The 26,497-nt window shown below is 44.4% G+C and overlaps 1 protein-coding gene across 1 annotated transcript; it reads left to right on the top strand.

Annotated features, from left to right (window-relative positions):
- Positions 1-536: 536 nt before the first annotated feature.
- Positions 537-25,232, top strand: kcnn2 (potassium calcium-activated channel subfamily N member 2). The gene is made up of 9 exons (XM_027006431.3): positions 537-2,447; positions 2,866-2,961; positions 12,110-12,528; positions 13,649-13,790; positions 13,999-14,109; positions 14,480-14,607; positions 19,030-19,038; positions 22,052-22,121; positions 24,163-25,232. The coding sequence occupies exons 1-9, from the start codon at positions 1,611-1,613 to the stop codon at positions 24,436-24,438; spliced, it is 2,088 nt and encodes a 695-aa protein (XP_026862232.3). The 5' UTR covers positions 537-1,610; the 3' UTR covers positions 24,439-25,232.
- The last annotated feature ends 1,265 nt before the right edge of the window (positions 25,233-26,497 follow it).

The raw sequence follows: 26,497 nt of genomic DNA, 5'->3' as shown, positions 1-26,497 counted from the left end.
CATAAGAAAAATAACGAGGTATGTTTGGACCTCTTAAGTCCGAAGTAGGAGTGGGAGATTCAGCCGTAGTTATCTAGCCTATTAAGAAAAACAGCATTTTTCTATATACCATTTCGGCTGCATGACATTCTAACATGAAACTCGCAAAAACAGGCAGGTCACCATCAATTATATTGATAATATACCAAGTAGTAATTTTGCCATTACCCTCCATAAAATTGCAGACTACAGACTACCAGACCTAACTGGTTTTTTTTGTTTTTTGTTTTGTTTTTTTTTGGTGGGGGGGGATCCTTTTTCAAATTTTCCTATGAAATGAACACAAAAGCCATACATTCACTGTGCTTACTGTCGGGCTTTGAACACAATTTTAGATTTAATGAAACGTTGCAGAAGTCCACAAACAGGCATATACAGAATGAAATAGTCATTGCAGTCGTTGTATCGGATTCATCGCTTCTTTAGGCTATTGTTTAATGGCGAAGTGGACTCAAACCCCCCCCCCCCCCCTCCCCAAAATATCGTGGTTTTTTTTGGTGTTTGATCGCTGGTGAACGGTGCGCGAGCTGTCGACGAGACAAACGCGCGAGCCATACAAAAAGCGTTTTCCAGTGGTGCTGGTAGTGCGCGCTTCTCATTTTAATATCCCACGAGGCAACGTCCGCGACTGCAGTAGGGACTGCGACGTTTCTCACGCACTGCTCCAGAACGTGTCTGGCTCCCAAACGCTGGAGTATCCTAGTGCTTTAATACATCGGTTGGGCTACCCTGGCTGGGAAACTGTTGGCTGTCTGTTAGATTAGAAGAGTACGTTACAGTAAGGGCACTCGCACTATAAATATCGGGGTTTTTTGTTTGTTTGTTTTTTTGCATTTTGCGGAAGATCTCAAATAAATATAAATATTTTTAACTTGGGAAGAAAGAACAATTTAAATTAATGTCATACTATTCTCTAAAACAGCAAGCTGTTTCTCAGGTGCAGTCCTTGACAACCTTGAACTGCAGAGTTCACTTGCTTTAATCGGGTAGTCTATAAATATATGAATGTCAGCATGTAAAACCTTCAACTAGTGTGTTACTAGAATGGGTCCTTTAACAGTAGAAATAAAAAAGAATGGGAATTAGAATTTCATGGATAATATAGCCATGACTACGCTAGTTTATTCTAGCAATACAAAGTTCAAACGTAGTTAATGAGGAACCGCGACTGAACTTAAAGGCTACAACGTGACGCGGTGTGCGGGGACGTGCCTTTTAAAATGCTTAGATACGAAATATTAAATTTGGACTGCAAATGAGTAAAAAAAATATGGGTGCAAAAACAGAAAACAATATGTTAGGCTATAGGCCAATGGGACATATAAAGTAGAGACTATTGTATTATTTGCGGAACAGGCCACCAAACCCATTCACTGTACTGAGTGACCATTGGAAATGCTAAAGGATCCCGTCGCGTGAACCAAAGAGATGAATGCATTTGAAAGCATGTTGCTGCGTGCCACGTGTGACGTCAACCCAGTTGTTTTGGACTGGTCATCCAATTGGAAACATGGTGTCAAATCTACAGAAGCCGAAATGGGTCCATCGTCACGCAGGCTTTATCCTCTTCTATGTACCACAACGCCCCCTCGGCAGGAGCTCGGCGCTCGCCCCCTGCTGCTTTAAGCGGCAGCACTGACATGGAAACCCCATTGCAGTTGCCGAACGATTTCTTTCAAGAGCAGCAGTTTCAGCACGCCAAGTATCATCAGCGCAGCTGCGCACCGGACGACCGCTCCGGCGCTCAGATCGAGCGGTGCTGCACCTGCAACGATTCCGCGTGCGGCGAAAGGAAGAGTCGAAAATTTCACGGGACGTCGCAAACCCCGCTCTCAACTTTAAGAACATCATCCGCATCGTCTTCAGCCAGGCAAGGTTGTCAGTGTAGCGTTTGCGAGTTCACGCCCTCTAGTCATGGTAGTTCATTTAGACATCAGCAGCAGCAGCATCACTGGCACAGTCGGCAGCGGGGCAGCCCGTGTACGAGCCGCAAAGAGTGCAACTCTTGTCATGAAATAGCCATGAGCAGCTGCAGATACAACGGCGGCGTCATGCGGCCGCTGAGCAACTTGAGCTCGTCCCGCAGGAACCTGCACGAGTTTGATTCGGAGTCCCAGCCGTTGCAGCCCATCTCTGCAGCGGATGCGTCGGATACCCTAGCCTCGAAACCGGAGAGCAACTCGACCACCCTAATGCCTTACGCATCGGGCGACGGAGGCGGTGGATGCAGTCACGGCGGCAATAAATCGGGCAAAAAGAAGAATCAGAACATTGGGCAAAAGCTCGGACACAGAAGGGCCCTGTTTGAGAAAAGAAAGCGTCTCAGCGACTATGCGCTGATATTTGGGATGTTTGGAATCGTTGTTATGGTTATAGAGACAGAACTCTCGTGGGGAGCGTACGGGAAGGTGCGTACCTTAACCTCGATCCACGCGGGTCCTCGACGTAATTTACATTTTTTTTAGCGGGTGAAACAAATTATAAGTTTGGAAAGTACGGCAAAACGTTTGTGGCAAGGTCATGCAATTGATCTTTCAGTCAGCGGCAAGGCGTAACTGCCCTTAAAAGTCTGCTGAGGTCAGAAATGCGCGTGACCACTCTAAACCAGTGTCACTTTATCAACTCAAGCTGCATAAATTGTGGCTAGCCATTTCGCTAATTATTTAAAAAAACTAGCACTAACTGATCACCTTGTGCGCATGCACAGCTTGATGATAATATATGTTCATAAATATTCGGGTTTGTGGGACCTCCTGTTATAACCTGTTTAAAGTTGCTACACTAGAACACGTAGCTTTATTTCTTTTTTCTTCTTCTTCTTTTCAGGAGTCCTTGTATTCCTTAGCCCTAAAATGCCTGATAAGCCTTTCTACAATCATTCTTCTCGGCTTGATTATCATTTATCATGCCAGGGAGATTCAGGTAACTGTCATAAGAAGTGGGATTGCAGTTACTTTTTCTACCTTCATATTGGGGCCACTGAAAATGACTGTCTGTTGTTATTAAAGGGGATAGAAGGGGAGAGAGAGAGAGAGAGAGAGAGAGAGAGAGAGAGTGAGTGAGAGAGAGAGAGAGAGAGAGAGAGAGAGAGAGTTTTGGAAATTTAGTGTGATCTGTGACACATCCTCTTTTCCCAAAGAATGTATTGAAGGGTTCTTAAAGTGGTACTTATTGTAACATATCTAAGTGGATTATGTTGGATTGCAGTACATTTCTTTCCTATAATAACTTAATCAAATAATTCCATGGAATCCCCTACAGTTCTGACCCTGACTGTTTAATCTGTTCACTGAGGGAAGCTTTACTGGCACAACATCTCAAATTCATTTGAGTTAATAACTCCCATGCCTTTACTTCAGTTAATCTGACCAGTTTCACATTGAACCATATCGTTAAAAGTGATATTTAAGAAGATGGTCTTACACAAGTGAAACCTAGTCTCAAACTGATTCACATTGTCAGAAAGGATTCCCCAGAGGAACTAATTTCTAGTCCAAGATCTTAACCAGACCCTTAGGGAGTTCAGTGCAATAGGAGCCATAACTCAATATAACTGTTTTCACTGTGTGCCCTGTGCAAGCTTTCTCTACTGCTTGGAGCCTACGAGTTCTTCTGAACTTTAATTTTTCATAGTGTGAGGCAGCTCTGTGTGGACTCCAGAAGTGAGAGGGTTAAGCAAGAGCCCAGGACTGTCGGTTTTCCTGAGCTGCTCTGTGGAGCGCTTGGACAAAACTCAACTTTATGACCTTGCACCAGGGCACTGTGGCGTTCCATAACAATATTCTGAGGCTCGGTTGGTTTTCTCGTTGCTTTTTTTGTTTTGCCATTTGGTATTTTTGTATATTATTGTGTGGTGTCATTAGGAGGAAGAATAGCACTGGGATCTCAGTCTGCCTAAAACGCAGAAAGTAATGAAGTGATATCACAGATATCGCAGCGCGCTCCCAGAGTGTAATGAAGTGATCAAGCTGCTGCTGTTTGTGGCATTGTGTTACTTCTTTCCTTCAGTCTTTCTCTTCTTGTGTTTTTGTTTTTCTTACTTATCATACCTCACGCTGTACTCTACAACAGTCACCAAATGGACATACATACTTTTTCTGCACTTCAGATCCCTTCAACTTGAGACATTTTCCTTCCTGCTATGTAGCATCAGGAAATGATGGAAGTAGCAAATATACATTGTCATGTGGAGTGATGAATATTTGATACACACTGTAATTGGCGAATAGGTGCAAATATTAATATTCAGTTAATATATATATAAATGAAAACTGCTGGAAGCGAAAAACTGTATCCAAAGCTTAAAGGTATCATCCTTCTACCTTTTTAAGATTATAAAATGTAACATTTTGCTATACAAGTAACTAATACCAAGCCTTTCTATAAAGCAAGACCCGGTTCACAGTGTGCTTACTGATTATCCATAATAATGAATGGGTTCTTTCTAAGGAGTTCAATAGCACATCACAAGATTAAAGTAGCATGTTAATTATTCCATTTACAAGCAAACCTAATAGACTGTTAAATTAGCTTCATGTTTATATGGATGCTTGTTTTATTTTAATTTTATTTTTATTCCGATGCAAATTGATTACTTTTTGTAAAGCATGTGATTTGGTCGTACTGTAGTTTGGCTGAGGAGGTGATATGTCTGCATCTCAATCTTCTGCCTTGGTTGTTCACTCAGGTGAGCTCCAGGTGTGCTCCAGGTGTGCACTCAGGTGAGCTCCAGGTGTGCACTCAGGTGAGCTCTAGGTGTGCACTCAGGTGAGCTCCAGGTGTGCACTCAGGTGTGTTCCAAGTGCATATCACCACGATGCAGCCTTCATATATGACACAGTTAATCTTAAGAAGTCTATGAAGAAATGAGACTTTTCCAAATGCGGGATAACTTGTAAAATGTCAAGGACAGGAATCACAGCTCCATCCTTTTCAAAAGTCACACATTTTAGCAACAAGCATCTAGACAACTGTATAGGCCAGTAAGGACCTCAGTCATTTTAAGTAATCTGGTTCTTGTGAATAAATGTCACACTCCTTTTCAGAATCACAAAATACGGAAAGATGATGTATAATTATATTGGGCAGCCTTGTGCTTAGACTTGTTACTCAGCTAATTTAAAGGTTATTGTGAAACACTCTGTACAGATGACAATGGAATCATGTTAGGTTAGTCTAGGACATGGGAATAAAGAAGATATGTGGTTGCAAATAGAGTTAGGAGGACTTCCTATTTATTCATAGTTTTTATATTTTTATATAGTATAACAGATACTATACCTATATGAGAATGATATGCCTTCTTAGACTTATTTTGCTCAAACGAGGAATTCTGTATTTCTGTAGAGTTCATGACACACTAGCAGTTGCTGTAAAACCTTTGGTTTTTAGCAGACATCATGGGCCCTTTATCCTTGTGGGCCTGTTTTCCTCATGGGCCTGTTTTCCTTGTGGGATTGTTTTAGGCAGCCATGAGCTAGGAGAGGTTTGTCCACCCAGTGTTATTGTTAAGTTAATGTTTGTACATTATTCATGAGTAACAGGTTAATAAGCCAGATAAAACTTCACATTGTGGTAGTTGATGTTTCTGTGTTGTATATAACATGTATAATATGCATTATATCACTATTCTTTAAATTTTTTATACTGTATTCTCTGCTCTTTGAGAGAAGACATGATTATTAAGACAAGCGTGTGGTAATTTCTGCTGAAAGGTAATGTAAAACTTTGCTTTGAGTCTGTGCTGAAATAGCCTAGATCTGCTTTCTGCCAGTGTGATTATAGGCACACCAGTAGTGCAGGGTACAGATATATATGACATGACAGATATATTTGACACAGTTCAGACTATATATTTGATTCAGATCAGGCTGTTCTTCCATTTTACATTGGCCCTCTTTGTAATAATTTTCCATGCCGTGGAGATAAAGGGGTAATGATAAATAATCTGTGTCCAAGCCATTTCTTAAGCATTTTATTTTAATTACTCTTTTACAAATGTATGTATTTTTACAGTATAACACATATTTCTCACAGAAAGGTCCAGTCCCTTAGAAAACATCCACACTCTCTTATCTCTCAGTTACATTTCTGTTGACTCAAACCTAACTGGCTCAAACAGTGAAGGATTAGCATTAGAAAGCACTCAACCTGATGTGACAGGCATATTCCCACCAGTGGTAGTCTGTCAGTCTGTCAACACTGTGATGCACGTTACATCACTGGACCGTATTCTCTGTTGGGCTTCTTATACTCATTTTTTTTGGGGGGGGGGGGGGGGTGATGGAGGAGGAAAGCATCAAATGTTTCGAAATGGTAAACATCCGTGGGCTCACATGGTTATTTATTATATCCCACAGGGCAGAATTGCAAATCCTCATAATCACGTAAGAGCGGTTTTCTCGGTTGTATATCGGCCTTGTACGTCTCAAGGGGTTTCAATCTTCTGAATGGTTTGCCCAAAAAAAAGGTGCCACCATTCTAAATGGTCCACACCACACGCTCCAGCAGCCTGTGTTCTGTATCCAGTCCAACGGCATATGGATGATGACTATTGTTCTGATATGTAGAAGCATTTTCTCACTTGGATGGATTGACTCTCTTGGGAGGGTTATTATGAAATGTTACGAGTTAGCTGGTTGATGGCAGGAATAATTTCCAAGCCTCTTATTTTTGCTCTCTTCTTGGTTTGGGTTTTTTGTTTTGTTTTGTTTTGTTTTTTTAAAAAACTGGATGCATCTGAAAAAACCATGCAAATTTTCATAGTATTTTGCATACCCAGTTTTCTTAATTTGTGCAAATGGATATTAGACTGCAGAGAAAGTCGTTCCTCTGGGTTTGTTGATCTATTGGCAGTGTTTACGCTGTTCCATTTTAAACATGTTGAAGTTCCGAATACAGGCATTTTCATGACTTCTACTAATGTAAGTGAAGATGATGATTGATCTCCTCCACATTTTCATTGCTTAATGTGTTGATAGTTTTGTAGCTTGTGGCTGATATTGAGTCTCTATGACTTTTTGCGTGTGTGTGTGTGTGTGTGTGTGTGTGTGTGTGTGTGTTGCACTGCAGTTACTGATGTTATTTTAGAAGGCCCAGATTCAGTGAAAGTTAAAGATGCTATATGATCTTTTCTGCAGGAGGTGTCTGCTCATAAGGTAGGAGCCCCAAAGGTAGGGTCAATGTGGGCAATATCTAAAAAGAGAAAAAAGAGGTTGCAGGAGGTTTTTTTTAAAATATATATTTAATATTTTCACTTAAGCTGTATCTCTCTCAAAATTTTAGTACTTTTGTTTCTGGAAGTATTTCGGTGTAAGAGTATTTTTGTACCAGCCGAGGATACTTTTCTGAGTAGACAACTAAGCATTTTTGTAAGTTGGTCTGGACAACAGCATCTGCTAAATTTTATAAATGTAAATGGAGTTGTGCAGATGGTTCAGTTGACCAGCACTGTCAGCTATGGTGGTGGTCTGACTAAAAGATTTGTCACTGTGAGTTACCCACTACCAAAAGCCACACACAACACACATAAATGATCTGTCTCAATTCACAAATCCAAAGGAGACAGAGACAGGTTTTTTCATGTATGTGTGCATACATGAGTTTTCACACGTGTGTGTGCGTGTGTGTGCAGGTGCACACTTGAGAGAGAGGATGTGCCAGATCTGTCCTGTTGTTACTTGTCCTCCTGAGACGTCAGACGGGTATCACGTGTCAAGTATTCACCACTGACCCCTGTGTTTGTACTGGGCCGCCATCTCTGGGCAGTATCATAGTCTAGATACAACTCGATTATAGCCGTGCTGAAGTTGTTACAGAAACCTTTCATAAAGACGTACTAGAGCAAGTGAAGCTGGTCAACGCTGTCTTACCTGTGGCCTGGCACATGGAAAGTGCAGGCACAGGTTCTAACCCTCACCTCTGTTTAACGAGTCCAGCTACTCAAGGATGTTGAGATAAGAAACTGGGAAGCCAAAAGTAACCAACATTAGTGAGATTTACTTGTGCGAAGTGAGCTCTTACTAGCTCACTTTGATATTATAAATAAACCATCACATTAATTTCTAATTGAGGTGAACCTCTCAACCCAATTCACTAATGAGACCAGGTGATTTCTTTCGCAGTGACAAGATGTATGCTCCCATCTCCACATTACCTAGATTACATATTGAGCTCTGTTCCATTAGTTGTATTGGGCACGCACGAAACCAGCAACCAACCCTAGGAAACTAGCAGCCAGTGTGGCAGCACAGAAAAACAGATGGGTCCTTCAGGATGGAGGCTTGGAGTAGACTGTTCTGCCAGAGCCAAAAACAAAATAATCAGTTGCAAAAAAAAAAAGAAAGCAGTCAATAATCATGCAAACTAATGCTAACGCTAGTCAGATACATCTGCAAGAGTCAAGCCAGATGAAATGTTGTGGTTTCGTGGCCAACGCGCGCGCACACACACAAATAACAGATTAATCAAGATCTTTATTACTTGTGGCAGTATGTGATACTCCCCCGGTTTGGACCCTGGCTATTACCTGGAGTCGGTAGTGTTTTATCTTTCAGTTTGAATATCACGAGCAACTCATGAGTGGCTCATAGTCAGTTACAGTTACAGTTGTTTCCTTACAGGAGAATCTGCTTACAGTAAATGTGCCTTGAAAAGCAAAGGCGCAGATCGACTGTCCTTTACTGACTATTACATTATGGTTTATTTATGCTGTGGGCCTTCAGGAAGCGTCTCAGCTGTGGCCCTGACCCTGGGTGTTTCTTTGATTTATGGGGTCATCTTGTGCAGGTTATCTTCAATAACATCGGCTGCTGGCTCTGTAATTTTACCTACACATTTATAACTTCTGTACAGTGGTCAAACACAGTGGTTTCCATATCTTACTGCCTCCCACACTGGACGGCATATTTGATGCCCTTGAAGATTGTATTACGGTCCTCCCATTACTATAATGAGTCTGACCTACTGAGTGGGATTCCTTGCGTCATCCGCCTTAAATGTTTAATTGCTACGTTTAGAAGTAACAGGCTTTTTTAAAAGCACTTTCATGACAGGAGGCGGTTGCCCCAAATAAGCCCAACATTTTTCATTATCGTGACTCTGGTGGGTTGCGGCCTGTGTCAGTGTGTTGTCCTGCCAGACCGTGTGTCAGACAGCGTCTTTCTCACTACAGCGGGGCAGCTCGTTTTTACTTGTCTTTACTGAGTTACACTCAGTCGAACAAGCCTGACTAAGGCAATAGACAGCCTGGATTACTGTTACAGCATCCACTCACACTAGTCGGGGCTTTCAAGTAGCTTGACACGTCTTAAATGATCTTGAAACTAATCTATCTTATCTTTAGTACTCTAGGATGTACAGTGTGTCATTACAGATAAATGTTTAAAAAGAGTAAATGTTCCGAAGAGTACAAAGGTTTTCAGATTGATTATAAAAATGTGAAATATATGATTCTTAATTATTTATTATGAAGTCCTCAGAATGATTTTTCGTGTGTGAACAGTAGCTCTGGTGCGATTTAACAGTTATATGATGTGTGACGATTGTGTGTAGGTGTCAGCAGGGAATGTTAATTTTGTTAAGAGTCTGAATGCCCTTGAGCTTAACACAGCGGCTAAAAGCTCTGATATATATTTTCTGTTTGAATGATTTAAGGTTTTGTGATGCATTAGTGTTGAATATATGCTCTGGGTCGTTGATCTCGTTTTCCTTCTTAACGAGGTATTCAGAGGTGTGTGGAGAAGTAGAGGGGGAATCTTTGGCACAGAGTCAGTTTATAATCTGAGATATTCATTTATTTACGGCCAAGTTTTAGATGGTCATTATGTCATCTGAATTATTGACGCATCTGGGCCTTTTTTACACCATTGACGGTTGACAGGCGTGTATTTGCTGTGGTTTGGGGGGTGGGGTGGTGGGACATGGTGACCGTACCTGAATAATTAACCACAAATAGGCGATTAGACTGCACGGAATCTGTGTGCATATTATGAGCGAAGCTTCCAGCTATTTAATAGGGACCTCAGCATCCACAGGTGTTTGTTTTATACACTGAACACCATTCCATGATTTCACTAATGAGCAAATTAACTCGTGAAATCAGGTATTGTGCTGTCAGGGTTGGACTGAATAGACTAGCTGCAGGTGCTGGAGAATACCTCTGGGATACAGCCATCACCCAGATGATCAGAAACATTTCGAAAATTGAAACATTTATTGGCTATAAAAGCAATTTAGAGAATATAGTTAGGAATAATGAGTGTTAGCTAAGGCTAGATCTCCAACCTTTCATAAAGCAGTGAGGCACTGGGCACAGGATCAGAATTGGCTGGACTGATTGGGGTGGCAGGCAGGCCACCCTGGATCCAGCACAGAATTGTCAAGAAGGATGCACTTCCCAAGTGTCTGGCATGGACCTGTAAAATCCGTTACACTCAGATCAACACCACAGCCATCCACAATACTGGTCCTATGTCAGCATCACTGCTGGGTTGAGATTGGTCTGCCATTTAGGTAATGTTTGGTCAGCAGTGGTCCTGTGTTTAAAAAACCTGTTCCAGTGATTAATGGCGCAGTGGGAGGCTGAAGCATTGTGCGTGACAACAGTTTGGAATTGTACCACTATGAAAGGTGCCTATAAGGTAAGTATACCTAATACTGTGAGCTGTGAGTTCTGGTGTAAAGTAAGTCTTTCTAATAAAGTGGGTGGATGATGAATGTGCTGATTGTATCTGGAAGCTGTTTGGACTTTTAAGCATTATATTAGCATCTTTAGTTTTCTACACTTGATTTCTCAGCCAGGACAGTGTCCTGTCTAGGCCTGTCAGGACCTTAGCCAGAGCCGTGTCTTGTCTAGGCCAGTCCTGGCTCTGGGTTTACCATCAGAGATCCTGCTTAACACACATATTGTGCCTTAGTGGCTGTAGCTATGCTGCTGGGCTATGGTATGGGTTAAGAGTTCTAGCACAGCATGCATTGTTTTTGTTCAGTAGCCTCTCCCACAGCTCAACTGGAACGTTAATGGACTTTAGCAGAAGCCGCACATCTGCTTTTTAATGCTTCGCGTCAGGAGTTTAGCATTAATACCTTAGCCTCCTTTTAACTGACAGCTTCTGCCATGCTGGATAGGGGCAGGAAGTGAAAGAGGAAGGGAGAGATGGAACGAGAATAAGACAAAGTAATGTAAGAAATGATGAAGAGAAGGCAGAAGAAAGGAATAAGAGACAGCAGAAGGAATGATGAATGGAGAAAGAGAGACAAAAAGAAAGAGAGACTGAAGAAGAGAGAGAGAGAGAGCATTCTGCTGACTGTTGCTTGGATGGGGTGAAATATTTCCCCCTGACGGAAAGTACCAGGGAGACCTTGGGGTGACAGACAGGAGGAGGACAGAGTGAGGAGAGTTTATCTGCTCAGAGTGTCAGGATGGGGAGTGATTTGACAAAACGGCGGGAGATCTGCCTGCGGGCATTAGTTATTGAGCCGGGGGGATCGGGGGGATCGGGGGGGTGTTCTCAAGAAGGATGCACTTCCAAGTCTCTGGCCAGTCAGAGAGAAACATGTCTGTGTTTGAAGGATGGGTTTGAGCGTGAGCAATGAGGGATGGGCTTTGGCACAGGCTGAGATTGAAATTACAGAGCATGTGTGTGTGTGTGTGTGGGTGGGTGGGTGGATACGGACTTGAGCAAGCGGAATGTACTCTTCTTGTACCACTGGTTGGAAAGAGGATGTTGTCACAAACACCACTCCCAAAAAACATTGTTAATCTATGTTAATCTCTAACATTGTTAATATTTCATTGTTAAACTGGTGGAGAGAGCATCGCTTTTAATACTCCCTCTAATAACAAGATGCTTTTGGAAACATATTATTATATTATATATAACATTATATTATGTATAACATTATTTATATGTCCACCTTCTTCTCTTACTTTGTTCTGCATTCTATGCTTGAACACCACACACACACACACACACACACACACACACACACACACACACACACACACACACACACATACATACACACACACCCACACACACACACACACACCCGTCTCCCACCACCCCAGCTGTTTATGGTGGACAATGCGGCGGACGATTGGAGGATAGCGATGACCTATGAACGCATCTTCTTCATCTGCCTGGAGATCCTGGTGTGCGCCATCCATCCCATCCCGGGCAAGTACACGTTCACGTGGACGGCGCGCCTCGCCTTCTACTACACGGCCTCCAAGACGGACGCTGACGTGGACATCATCCTGTCCATCCCCATGTTCCTGCGCCTCTACCTGATCGCCCGCGTCATGCTCCTGCACAGCAAGCTGTTCACGGACGCGTCGTCGCGGAGCATCGGCGCCCTCAACAAGATCAACTTCAACACGCGCTTCGTCATGAAGACGCTCATGACCATCTGCCCCGGCACGGTGCTGCTCGTCTTCACCATCTCCCTGTGGATCATCGCGGCCTGGACCGTGAGAGCCTGCGAGAGGTGCATGAGCTTCACTCTCTCTTCCCTCAGCCTGGCCCCGCCCTGTTCGGCGGAGTTAGCTTCTGTCACGCCTCCCACAGCCTGGCCCCGCCCTGCCCAGCAGTGTTTGGGTCCGTCACGCCTCCTTTAGCCTGGCCCTGCCCTGCCCAATGGCATTAGCATCTGTCACGCCTCCCTCAGCCTGGCCCCGCCTTACACGGTGGCATTAGACTCTGTCACGCCTCCCTCCCATCACTGGAGGCAGTGATCATTACTTTTCCTGACAGCAAAATTCCATTTGCATAAAATGCAGTATACATCTACTTTGTACTATTCTAATAATTGATGTTATTGTAAAAAAGTTTTACAGTTGTGCTGCATACTAAAAATGTAGTAAGAACAATGCCTGTTAAAACAATGTTTGCGAATGCTGCTTCTGGAACACTCCTGCTCTGCACCTGCTTGTGTGTTTCTGCTCCTAACACATGAAGTGTTTGTGAATCATCTGATAAGCTGAATCTGGTGAGCAAACACTTCATGGGTGTGTTAGGAGTGGAACTGTAGGTGTGTTTGGGTGAACTCTGACATAAACTTGTGCCAAGAGCCCAGACTGGCATGGATACAGCTCTGAAACACCCACTGCTAGGCAACAGTACAACGTTGTTGCCGTGGGGATTTTTTTGTTTCATCATCAGACACATCAGATGACAGACTTTAGTTCATAGTTCTTTTCTCTCTGGGGGAATTCTGCCAAAGTTGTAGTAACCTTCACAAAGGTTTCTGTAACATTAACAGAAAAGCATACTACATACTATATACTGTGCCTGCCCAATATTATTGCGGTGAGGACTACTTTCAGTTCACATGTCCGTATTTTCCAACCTCCTCCATACTCGTCTCCTCTCATTAAGGGTCCGCTAATTGCTTAAGTGGAGTAGGTGGGTTTAACGCAGGTACACAGGACGTACCGTGCCAGCACCAATGGGAAACGTCTTTCAGTGCATTAGATCTCATTAGATCATCCAGTCTTAGTTAAATAAGTGTGGAACAGGGGAGCCAATGCATGTGCAAAGTATTTAGCATATTTACATATTCAAAGTAACAGCTTTTAACACTTTTATGTCCCTTGTACACGTTACAGGTACCATGATAACCAGGACGTAACCAGCAACTTCCTAGGAGCCATGTGGTTGATCTCAATCACCTTTCTAACCATTGGATATGGGGACATGGTCCCTAACACATACTGTGGCAAAGGCGTCTGTCTCCTCACTGGCATTATGGTGAGCCCGGTCCTCCTTTGCTTAGATTTCTGTACATGTTTGCTGTTGTTTTTGTTTTGCGATTGTTAGGTGTTGCTGTGGGATTTGGCTAGTGTTTCCCACCGATTTTCCAGCTCAGTGATGTCTGTTTTAAACCAGAGAGAGCAAATACAGTGATAATGCCGTTTTTGGGTGCAAAATTCCGCTGGTTTTGTTTCTCTCGTTCCAGGGTGCCGGGTGCACTGCTCTGGTAGTGGCGGTGGTGGCAAAGAAGCTGGAATTAACCAAAGCCGAAAAACACGTCCACAACTTCATGATGGACACACAGCTGACTAAAAGAGTAAGTGAGCTGAAGGGAAGTACAGTGAGGGAGAGCCCTTTGCAAACAAGCCATTCACGGAGTCCTGGACTGCTCTGGGTGTGAAGCAGACCCATCCAAAGGCTTCCTGGTCAAGTCTCAGTAATATCCACTTCCCATGGTAAAACTGCACGTGCAATTACATTTCAGAGAATGGGCTCATATTACACAGAAAGACGAACGGCGTCGCAGATTAACGGAGACGCGTGCTACATGTCTTCCTGTGTAAAATAGGAAATTGAGAATTTCAGCCCACAGCCATGTACAGCATATAGCTGTGGAGTTGTAGGTGGTGCTGCTGTTTCGCGTGGGAAGGGCGTGGCATTGACAGTGTGGCCGATCCCTGCTACAGGTGAAGAACACGGCTGCAAATGTTCTCAGGGAGACGTGGCTCATCTACAAGAACACCAAGCTGGTGAGGAAGATGGACCACGCCAGGGTCAGGAAGCACCAGAGGAAGTTCCTCCAAGCCATTCACCAGTACGTAGCACCCAGCCCTGGTAAAACTGCCTGCCACGTTTCGACGCGCCAATCGGCTGCCGAGTCTTCTGCGGCTTCTCCGAGGAGACCTCGCTCTGAGCTCTGAATTATTTGACACCTGTAGTCCAGAACAGCAGTAGTGTTGAAGTGTGTCTTCAGTTGAACAGGCTCATTTCAGGGATTATGGTCTCAGTGCTGTATGGGGTTTGAGGAAACGTCTCTGTAGGACAGCGCCAAGCTGGGGACACCATACCATACGAGTGTCAGGGCTTTACTCCTTAGGTAATGATCCAGCCTTCATGAGCGGACCTCGTATGTTTGAGATGGGCTTAGGGGCAGGCCTGGAGTAAAGGGTTACTGCTACAGGTACTGAGTGAGGACATACTTTCCTGTTCAGTGGAAAATCCTCATTTAACATGTGATGTACTTCATTTCTTGTGCTTGTCCTATGCTCAGGCAATATGCCAGAAAACTGCATTCTAGCCTAAAAGTAAGTTTTAATGCACCAATCCTGAACTAAACCCTTATTGTAACACTGTCACTTTCACTGGTATTTATAGGGCATCTAAAATCAGCAGTATATCCTGTGAATGTCACTCACTCATCTTGACAGATAAGGGATGGCCAAAATACAGAAAGCTTCTAACCTTCATGAGTAAATGATGTGTGTGTGCGTGTGTGTACGTGCATGTGTGCGTGTGTGTGTACGCGCGTGTGTGTGCGTGTGCACGCGTATGTGCATGTGTGTGCGTGCGTGTGTGTGTGCGTGCGCGCACAAGCGTATAAATGTGTATGTTTGTGTGTTACCAACAAGTTTCTTCTGTACTGTTGATCTGCTGTTGTTTTGAGGACCAGAAATAGATAAAGAGAAAATGCATAAATATAATTAAAACATTAATTCTAAAACTTCTAAAAATCTTCTTCTTTTTTCTCAAGAGTGAGTGGAATAGTAGATTATTACTGTACTGTACATTACAGATATTTCTTGAACAGTTCTTCGTTTAAGAAAACAGCCTAAGAAAGAGGTGGATTCTGTCCAGAGGTCATATAATCTGTCCGGAGGTCCATATAATTTCACTGGGCTTGTTTTAGGAATAATTAATTCCCTCCACTTTTAAAACTGCAACAAGCCAGAGTGACACAAGTTTTATTTTAAATAAGAGTGGTTTCAGATGAAAGCCTTCATTACTGGCAAATTCCTCTGATATTAAATTTAGAAATAAAGTGGCAGCAGTACAGTCAGTGACATGCTGAGGGGTATGCAGACACATCTGAAGTAAGTAACATTTATGAGTCAGTGGGAGAACATTCCATATGACCTGAGGCAACAGGCAAAAATCTGGATGACCTGAGGCTTGTCCTATTCCCTCTTATGCCTGCTCCACTATTTTTAAATGTCAAGGGACCATTTTCATCCTTCTTTCAGATATGGAGTTATTTCAGATGTCAGACACTTTCTCTTTCTGTCTGCATCTTTCCCCTCTCTCATCTCCCCATCACCCTCTCTGTAATTTCTCTGTAAATCTTTGTTCTTTGGTGTATATTCATCCGCAACACACCAGTAACTTTTTGTACAATCTCACATTGTCACCAAAGTAAACACTGTAGCTGTAGCTGTAACTTAACAGCATCTCCTCTGACCCTCAGGAAGGACACTGAATCCACCGTACATTTTAAAAATCTGCTCCGGCTGCAGTCCTGTACTAGAACACACATCACCGACATTCATACAGATTGAAATTTACAATTTGCAGTCGTTTAGAGTCCACTGCTCATGACACAGTGATAGATTCAGAGGTCATAAGTGGTCAACCTCCACTTAATGTTAGCATTCCTTACCCCAGGCCATATTTATTACATACCTTATACGCTACTCAACCACTTTGATTTATTATATGATGTCGATATTCAATTATGCTTAGCATGGTTGGCTGTTCTACTGTTGCTGGCCAGATTTGGTCCTGTTTGGGTGGAGTCAGATATGCTAAAGGCTCCCACTGTTTCTTCACCTCGTTCTTTGAATTCAGGGCGGAGGCAGAAGGGTGTGAGGCGAGCAACCGTACTGTGATCGTTAGAGAGCTGGCTAGCGTCTGGTCAGGCGGTGTGTGTCCTGCAGCTCGTGTGCTGTCCGTAGGTGTTTGTCCTGTGGCTCACGTACGGTCAGGTGGTGTGTGTCCTATAGCTCACGTGCGGTCAGGCATCGTATGTCCTACACATCACGTGCGTTCAGGTGGTGTGTGTCCTACTGATTACGTGCGGTCAGGCGGTGTGTGTCCTGCAGCTCGTGTGCTGTCCGTAGGTGTTTGTCCTGTGGCTCACGTACGGTCAGGTGGTGTGTGTCCTATAGCTCACGTGCGGTCAGGCATCGTATGTCCTACACATCACGTGCGTTCAGGTGGTGTGTGTCCTACTGATTACGTGCGGTCAGGCGGTGTGTGTCCTATGGCTGACACGCGGTTGGGCAGTGTGTGTCCTATGGTTGACGTGCGGTCGGGCAGTGTGTCTGACAGCTCGCGTCTGGTCAGGCAGAACACATTCTGTGGCTCACACCAGCATCTACAGCGTGACAAGATTAATGTGCGAAGGCCCTTCCACCGATGTTTGTTCCGGGGAAAAAAAATGTTCGGTTCTCTGTGGAATCTTATTACTCTGTCTTTGTGTGTGTGTGTGTCTTTATCAGTCGATATGAATAGCAAGTGTGAATGTTGAGCCTTATGTGGGGATTCATGTAGATTACTGTGATTCTGACTTTAATTCACTTTCCATGATTCTTTATAATGGCTTCCATGTAAAAATAACAAACAAACAAAAAACCCACTTTGATTGGATGTTGAGAGCTTATATATTGAGAGCTGCTATCCAATTCTAAGCATTAATTATGTGACTAGCAGCACACTGATTGAGGGCTTTGGTATAGCACCTCCTTGTCCAGGACCTGGAGTTCACCCTTGACCCATCAGCTAATGAAGAAACTAATTAACACAATGCGTGTTTAAGATTAGAAAAAGCACCTACACAGCCTGTGCTGGAAAGCTCCAGGGTCAGGACTTGGAAAACACTGCCACTCTACTCTCTCGACACACTGCGGATGCTATTCTATTGATACGTGGTATGCTGTTTTTCATTTCTTTGGTGATCTTGTTTAGACAAAATCATATCTGACAGGGCAGAGTTAAATCACATCTGACTGTGTTCAGCAGAGTTGCACTTACGCCCCCATTTTAGTTAACAACCGATCTATTATGTATCGACTCTGAACAGCAAGCATGAACTCATGCAGTATGTCAGAAGAGTATCTGTGCTCCTCCAGTGAATTCTGCAAACACTGCGCCGTTTTGACTGATACATAAACACTCCTGATGGAGCTCATGTTGCAGGTGTAGCAGAGGGTGGAGGTTCCATGGTCCGGGCAAATCCACAGCGGAACAAGAAAAGCCGGGATAGATTCCCATCTATCTGGGCCGAATCTCTGCATGGGATCAGACCAGACGGCACAGCTCAGGGGGCTGAAGGGAAACCGCGCAGACGCGAGTTCACGTGAAGGCATGCTGGAAGTAGCCACACGGCAGGGAGTGGACATCCGCTGGAGGCGGGAGGAGGTGGATCTTGTGTTGTAGGAAAATCAGGAAGAGGAGGATAACGGGCACGTGAGCGTTTCAGGGATGAAGGTTACCTGTCCCGCCGTCCGTCTGGGCCCGGGGAAAGTCTGTGGGTGCAGCGGAGAGAGAAAGTGAGAGAGCGTGGGCAGAGACGGTAGAAAGGAGAGAGGGGGGGAGATGAGGAGAGAATGTCAGGTTTCGCTCTCAATACTCTGAATTCCGCTGGGCCATTAATATTGAACAGGGCGACTGTAAAGCCAAGCGCGCGCGTGTGGGTGTGTGGTGGGGGGGGTTAGATTCTGCTCTTGCACTGCTGTTAAAGTTGGAATCAGGGTGGGTGCTGTAACTGAAGCCTGCATGTGCAACAGTGCATGCAGCACCTGCTGTGCATCTGAACCCTGGAGGAGCCGTTAGCGAAAGCTCGGGGCGGTGCGCAGGTTCGGGCCAGAAGTCGCGCGGTGTCGGGCCGGAGCACCACATTTCCCCAGCAATCTTCCGCTGGATCAGTGCCGTTAGCAGACGCCACACAGAAACACACGCCGCTGTAGTCTTCTTTCATATCTCGGGCCATAACTCAAAATGTCAGCAAGGGTTTTTTAATGATATTTGCTGTTGCTGGAACACACTGTGCCAAACTCATCACATGGGCAAACACTGTATCTCATTCCGTAGCCGACCTGGTCTTGAAGAGTAACACAGTACTGTTAGGAGCCATTTGATAAGTGTGTATTTGCACAGAATAATCATTGGGACTGACGGTGATATCATTTATTTCTCTGTGTTTATGTTCTTTTCTTTCCTGTCTGTGTCAACAATCCACTAGAGCTCGAAAGTAAGTTGCACCTCCCCTGCCTGCTAAGACACACCTGCTGTGTGTGTGCGCGTGTGTGTGTGTGTGTGTGTGTGTGCGCGCATGCATGCAGCTGAGAGCTTGTCTTTCTATTCAACAGTCTAACCAACAATTACACTCCCTCATTTGATAAGTGAAATTCGTACTACTTTGGGTTTCCTGTCTTTGCTGCTGATATTATTATCATGTGATGAACTAGATTATATCACTTTTAATTTTATTTTCCATATACTGTACATATGCATTTCCCATACAACATCAAAATGTATTCAGCATACGGTCAGTTTACTGACAGAGCAGCAAATAGATTAATATTAACTTTACTGTTTGAGTTGTAAACATATCAGTCTCCAGTGGCACTCAGTGCCCACAATTAGAGTCCACGTCTTTATAATCAACTTTCTCGTTTCTTAAAACACCTTTTCCAAATGAATTTCAGTTATTAATGATGGAGAGTGTTTTTTTTCCTGCCATCACTGCATGAGTATGACCTGAAACCTTTAATCAGAATGCCACTGATTAAATTGACTTTGCCTGGACTCCACCTCCCCTACTCACTCACGACCTGGGCTCCACCTCCCCTACTCACTCACTACATGGGCTCCACCTCCCCTACTCACACACTGCCTGGACTCCACCTCCCCTACTCACACATTACCTGGACTCCACCTCCCCTACTCACACATTACCTGGACTCCACCTCCCCTACTCACACATTACCTGGACTCCACCTCCCCTACTCACACATTACCTGGACTCCACCTCCCCTACTCACACACTGCCTGTCTACTGCAGCCCCTCACCACTTGACACTGACGGTGCTTCATGATTGGGCTCGAGGGACCGTTACATCCTCCAAGCTTCTCCCTTCCATGTTTCCTTTGGGGCGGCTGGTGGGCGTGTGGGAGAGTTGGGAAGAAGGCCTCTCTTGAGTGGACGTACTGCACTTCTCATTAGGCTTGGTGGGCACATGGGGACCATGCTCATGTTTGCTATGACCTGCAGTCAGGCCAGACTGAATGACCGCAAATTGACCAGGTCTGTAAGCACGAGGGCAAACCCCTCACCTTCACCCCATACACAACCACCACCTCCACCCCACTCCCCTGAACTCTAAGACAACACCCTCCAGCTCACATCACTATCACAGACTAATTATTGACATTATTGACTGATGTTTTGTGCATCAGTCCTTAAGATGTAAGAACACATAATGACCCCTTCAAAGAGCAGGAGTGTGGTTATTAAATGTCAGTACCTATTGAAGCTGGACATAAACCCTGTAGATAGTCAATAACCTTTACACATAGCCCGCGATCTGTAGCAGATGTTATCTCTCGGATAGCAGCCATCCGACTGTGAAATGAGTGCTGCCTTGAAGCTGTTCAGCCTCAGAGATGCATCTGCATCGTGGGATTACTAGGGCAGTTAGCTGAGTCCACATGGCGGGACTGTGATTTGATGGGAGGATAACTTCTACTCCAATGCCTGCTTTTGCCTCCCCGTGACTGTTGCTGCAGTAAAATCTTCTGCGCTTGTTCTGTTCTAGAGCTCTCACCGCCTCCCCCTCGCTCCATCTCATCATTGCTGTTCGGTGCTTTTATGTCTCCATCTGCTGGCAATGCTTATTACTGCAGTCACGTTTTTTGAATAATGTGGAAAACGCGCCTTCTTCACGGAAATTGCTACATCTGAGCCAATTATCCGCCGTCCTCCAGAGGGCGTTAATATTCTCTGTGCTCACATCCGTGTCATCAGAATCACACAGACTAATTAAGAGCATTTAGCTCGTCTCCACCCAGGTCAGCTATTGCCTTTTCTTCTTCTAAAACAAAACATTCAAAACTATGATTCATCCGCAATCGTGGTAGCGCTCCCGCGGAGTGTCTTACTGCTCCGAGCTGGCGCGGGCAGCCCGGCGGGTAAATGCTCCCACACACGTTTGTCCCCTTCCTCAGTTCTGTTTCTTATGCCCTTGAGAATGAAAGGGGACTCGGTTTAGTTAAGATCAGTAGATAGGTAGCTTACTAGAAACCTAATTAAATTGACAGCATGCATCATTAATGGAAGCCGTATGGATCGGAGATGGCAGGTTAGTTAAGTTACCGCCTCCTCTTAGCATTACTGTTATTGTACCAGCAAAATGGAAAATAACCTCACAAAAACTGGAAATGTATGTACATAATCCAAAGTTTATATAAAATGAATATCTTTTTTTTTATTCTAAATTCAGGGGTCATATTGATCGGACCTCTGACAGTAAGATCAATATTCTAGAATATGCTCCCATTTCAGGTACTTCTTATAATCACGTGGATAAAGTGGGAGCTGATCACAGATCAGTCGTCCTCCGCAACACATGCTCAGTAGAGATCTAGTGGACACGCCCCACCTCACGCGCCCAAAGTCCAAGGTATAGACTATCGGCTCTGAGGATCTGCGCTAAATAATCATTGTGGAAGCTGAGAAATCCGTCTGTCTACATGATCACTCTCCAAGTCTAACGAGAGATTTACTAACAAGATTTCACTATTCCTTCATTACAGTCTTCATTCATTACAGACTGCCCTGTCTGTCTACCTAGGACCTAAAATGCCCTCACTCCATTTCTGTGACCTTGTGAACACACACAGTTGCTCAGGCAGGTGCCTTCACAATGAACTACATTGTCACCTGAGATTACATCAGCACCCAGGGGAGCCTTACAGGTCTGAGTATATGTGTGGCATCACTGCAGTGGAGTACCCCGTGCACTTGACAGCCTCTTCCCTCCGTAGTGCACTCTTGCATGCTCTCAGGCCACCATGCCAGACCCTCGTCCCTGCAAGCCCTTCATTTCCCCCATCCACTGTGCATGACTCTGGACTGCTTCTGCCTTGCGGTGTACAGCTACATGCCTTGAGATTGGATGGCATAAGTTGTTCATTTATTACATTTTCCTGTCATAACTGATCACATGCCTGTATTGGATGCCTTTGAATGGCCTTTTGTTCAGATTAAGAAGTGTTAAAATGGAGCAACGGAAACTGAACGACCAGGCAAACTCTCTAGTGGACCTCGCAAAGGTAAGACAGATCATAACCCCGCCCCCACTATACACTCGACCCCACCACACTGCACCCCCTTGCTAATACAGGCATACAGAGATGATGTCATCTATGTATTAGTGTGAATGTTTTACTGTATACTTTAGAGAATATGGGAGTGTTTCATCTGTGCTATGTTTGGATTCCTTTAGATTTGTTATCAGTTATAGCTCTGTAAGTCTACAGGTGTCAAATGAACAGACTGAAATAGATTTTATATCAGCGTATTCTAGTCTATAACGTTGCTTTTATGTTTTGATCTTCTAGAGAATGGTGGTCATTTCTAGCCCATGAGGCAGCGTATATGTTTAAGTTGAAACTGGAACTTTCCTGCCATGTCTTGAGTTCCTTGTGTGGCTCTACATTGAAGTGTTTGTGTCTGTGGACACAGAGCTCTAGACCAATGGGAATGCAGCTCAATGCATTTGGATCTTGTCTTGATTGTGGTTTGCTCACAAAGGGTTTCTGCAGTGCTCTAAAGAGACATGACACCTCATGGAATACTAGGCACACTGCCGGTCTGACTCAGCAAAAAACAACAACATGGCATCCTGGGAAAAGAGCCACTCTGGAATTTGATGAATCAGCTGAAATTCCCCATCCTCCCCCAACAAACTCATGCACATATGCGCACGCGCACACACACACACACACACACACCCACCCACCCACCCATACCTCCGGGTGACATTCAGCTGACCCCAATAGTAATATCACAGATGGCATTCTGCAGTTTCTGTGCTGGGGGAGTCATTAGCTAATGTTAGACGCACATCCTGCCTGGCTGACACGCTTTGAGCAGCAGAGCTGGAGGCTGACACCGAGGAGAGGAGACGTGACTCAAACTTGTTTCCACCATCTTTTGTCACTGCCGTAATTGGCTCTTTCCATCAGAGGGCGATACGCTGAGCCATTACTTTTAACAACAGATGCTCCCTCTAGCAGAGGCTTGTATCATGAAGCTGAAAACAAGACTCTGGCAAACACAGAATCCCAGCTTCCTTTAGTCACTGTCCCCCTCCCACACACACACACACACTCACACACACACACACACACTCACACTCACATACTCACACACACACACACACACTCACACTCACATGCTCACACACACACACTCATACTCTCACACATACTCACACACACACACACACACACACACTCATACTCTCACACACACACACACACTCACACTCTCACACACACACACACACATCCCACACTCCCTCACCTCACACACATTTTCCGAACAAAATGTTCTTGTAACAAAAAAGTTTAGTGCTGAAATGTAGAAAAACCAAGATCAATCTGAATGCTGTTCTTTGGCAGTGAGGAAAATGTCTTATGCTGTCATGGGACATCTCACAAGAAAATATTGTGACATGTCACAGACAATTTACAGAAGTTTAAGGCACTGATGCAATGTTACATCAGTGTGAAGTAAGACCATGATGTCAGAAAAGAGACAAGAAAGGGGACATGACGAATCTTGGTGGTCCCATACCAGTCTTGACAAGTTCCAGCAGCCAAGAATTCTATGATGTCAGGTGTCATTTGTTTGTGGACTGTGAGTAGAGAGCTTCTGGGTGTTTGCATTACAGACAATGGAGGATGACTGGACGTCCAGCTCTGTCAGGGCTTTGACATATTTTGATTCGCTAGAGTGGCAAGCACCTCTGACACACAAACACTCACCCAAGATTCTGATCAAAACTGTGCAGCAGAAAATCAGCTTAAATTTATGCAACAGTGGATTGATTGGCCTTTCGAATTGTGGTTTCAAATGTTGTTCAGCTGTGCTTAGTAATGTGACAGTTGTTAGAAGAGAAATCACTGATTTTCTTTCCTTACTGCAAAGTGTTGCAGTGGCCCTAATATGAACTGCCACTGCCCATCGTCACGATGACTGACCACCTGGTCCGCTTACTGACTCCTGCTTTTCTTCTCTTCCTCCCCGTCCCTGCTTCCTTCCGGTCCCGATTCCTCTCTGCCCTGCTTCACCTGGCTCGTCCTGCAGACTCAGAATATCATGTACGACCTCATCTCGGACCTGAACGAGCGCGGCGAGGACACGGAGAAGCGCATAGCCGTGTTGGAGACCAAGCTGGAGACCCTGCTCAGCAGCCTGCAGGCCCTGCCGGGCCTCATCACCCAGCTGATCGGCCAGCAGCAAAGGGACTTCCTGGAGGTGCAGCTGCAGCCGTACGACAGACGCAGCCCCGAGCGCTCGCAGTCTGTCTCCCACCGTCGTTCCTCCTCCACGGCTCCGCCCACCTCCTCTGAGAGCAGCTAGAGCCCCGCCCCCTGCTCCGCCCGTCTCTTCTCAGAGCGGCTAGAGCCTGCTGCTCCGACCAGGACTTTTGCCATCATATGGCCAAGTTGCATTTTACTGTAAAGCCTTATGGTTTCAATAAAGTATTATCCGAATTTTGATGACAGCGTCAAGCAGGGGATAATGCAATTGAAATGGCATAACTTCCACATACAGTCAAATCTTTATTTTTACCTCAGAAAAACTGTTCTCTCTTCTCTGCTGCCAGGTTCACAGAGAAATATTTCCTCAGTACAAATGACTAAAAGATGGGGCTATCAAGGTAACAAGTCCTCTGAGTCACCTCTAAAGTGACTTATTTAAGGAGAGCAGTGTTACAACCTCCAAGGCGCAAAAAAACCTCTGCGTCACTATAGTGCTTCCCGGTGGACACTCTACTCCCTCTGCTTATGTGAATGAGGTTGACTTGTTTCTTGAACCAGCAGGTGTACTTTTTTGTTGTTGTTGTCTGATTTTTTTTATTGACATATCGATTTAGTATGTCTGAATCCAGAGGTAGTTGGGGGACACCTCTTCTCTGCTGTCCCCCGACAGGGACTATTCAGAGTCACGGACTGGAGGACAAGCAAACATCTTTTAGGTTAGAAATAGCATCAGCTATAGTCCTCTCCTTTTGAGGCCCCTTCACAGTGATACCTTCTGGGGCCATACTGCAAACAATTTACTCTTCTCAAAATGAATGCATCTAAAACTATACTTGCACTTTTTCTGCACTTCAATGCTGACTGACTATACTATGAATTTGTGTTGCTCATTAAAGGAAAATAACTAAACCACCTTTAGTCATTAGATGGCCAGAATGTACAATATTGACTGTGTAGACAAAGAGTAGGATATGATAACTAAATTCAACTCCATATGTCCAAAATGGGACCTCTACCTGAAACTGTGCTTATTCTTAGATGTTAGACTGCTACTATTACTGCTGCATTATTTTCAAACTCTCGAGTTGTTCTTAGTGGCAAAGTGCATATCTCTATCCAGCAGCTGAAGTTACAGCGAGACTCTGACCTCCCTGTATAAATGACCTTCTAAGCTCAATGACCAGAGAGCTACTGAATGCTATTTATGGATGTATCACATCTATTTAAGAGCAGGAAACAACTTGTATTTGTTTGAAAATGCCTATTTTTATATTCACAAGGACAAGCACACCCCCGAACGTTTCTTTCCTGAAGGATGTAACACAAATAACTGTGCTGTGGGCATGTGACTGGTGTGTGGAACCAAAGCTTTTAAATTGGAGGAAAGTGTTTGACACTCGACAGGTAACTCTGCTGTTGTTGTTTTTTTAATTGGGGGGGGGGGCCTCTGGAAGAAACTAGTAATACAGGCTCCAGGGGTGGTATTTCTGTCCCAGCATAGTAACATTTCTCCGGAATGTTCCCTCGACTTGTCTAACCTAAGCCATGGTGAGGGCCGGAGTCTGCTCATGGATGTCACACACAGAATGACCCGTACTGTGACATGTGACTGTCACCAAATAACTGTGGGTCAGTTTGACCAAAAGGACAGAAGAACAATTTTCTAGACAGATCTTGCTTAGTTCATACACTAAATAACTCTGACAATGGATATTCTACACTGAATACCATTCTTAGGCTAAGGCTAACTCTAGTCTGCACAAAACCAGCTGTATGAGTTGTAAGCAGTGTGGAGTCTGCTTTTTGGTCAGTACAACGCTGTGATCTGAGAGTTATATATATATATATTTTGACCCTTTCTGAGAGTCTTGTGAAGTGTATCTGATATCTGGAGGTTTGATGCCAGTTGCCCGCATGTTACGGACTGACCTGTGATTTTATTTTGGATGCCTGACTCATCTGATGGGCCAATGCTGGAGGAGTGTGTTACGTAGCATGACCAAGCAGAAACACAAGGTAGCCCATCCTGTCTGGTGTAAGGGGTTACACATGTACACAGATGGGTGGGGGATCCAGCAGTTTCACCAACATTTGAGTGATTATACTGTATGCAAAATGAATATGAACAATAAATGAAACTAGTTACCAAAATCTTT

Source organism: Electrophorus electricus, chromosome 19 (genome assembly GCF_041902795.1).
Source record: "Electrophorus electricus isolate QZ-2024a chromosome 19, ASM4190279v1, whole genome shotgun sequence".
Taxonomy (NCBI): domain Eukaryota; kingdom Metazoa; phylum Chordata; class Actinopteri; order Gymnotiformes; family Gymnotidae; genus Electrophorus; species Electrophorus electricus.
The sequence above is the reverse complement of the archived record's forward strand: the minus strand, read 5'-3'. Positions and strand labels throughout refer to the sequence as shown.

Coding starts and splice junctions, on each gene's coding strand:
- kcnn2 (XM_027006431.3), top strand. CDS start 1,611: ATGTACCACAACGCCCCCTCGGCAGGAGCTCGGCGCTCGCCCCCTGCT. Junction 2,962..12,109: donor ATCATGCCAGGGAGATTCAG/GTAACTGTCATA, acceptor CCACCACCCCAG/CTGTTTATGGTGGACAATGC. Junction 12,529..13,648: donor ACCGTGAGAGCCTGCGAGAG/GTGCATGAGCTT, acceptor TACACGTTACAG/GTACCATGATAACCAGGACG.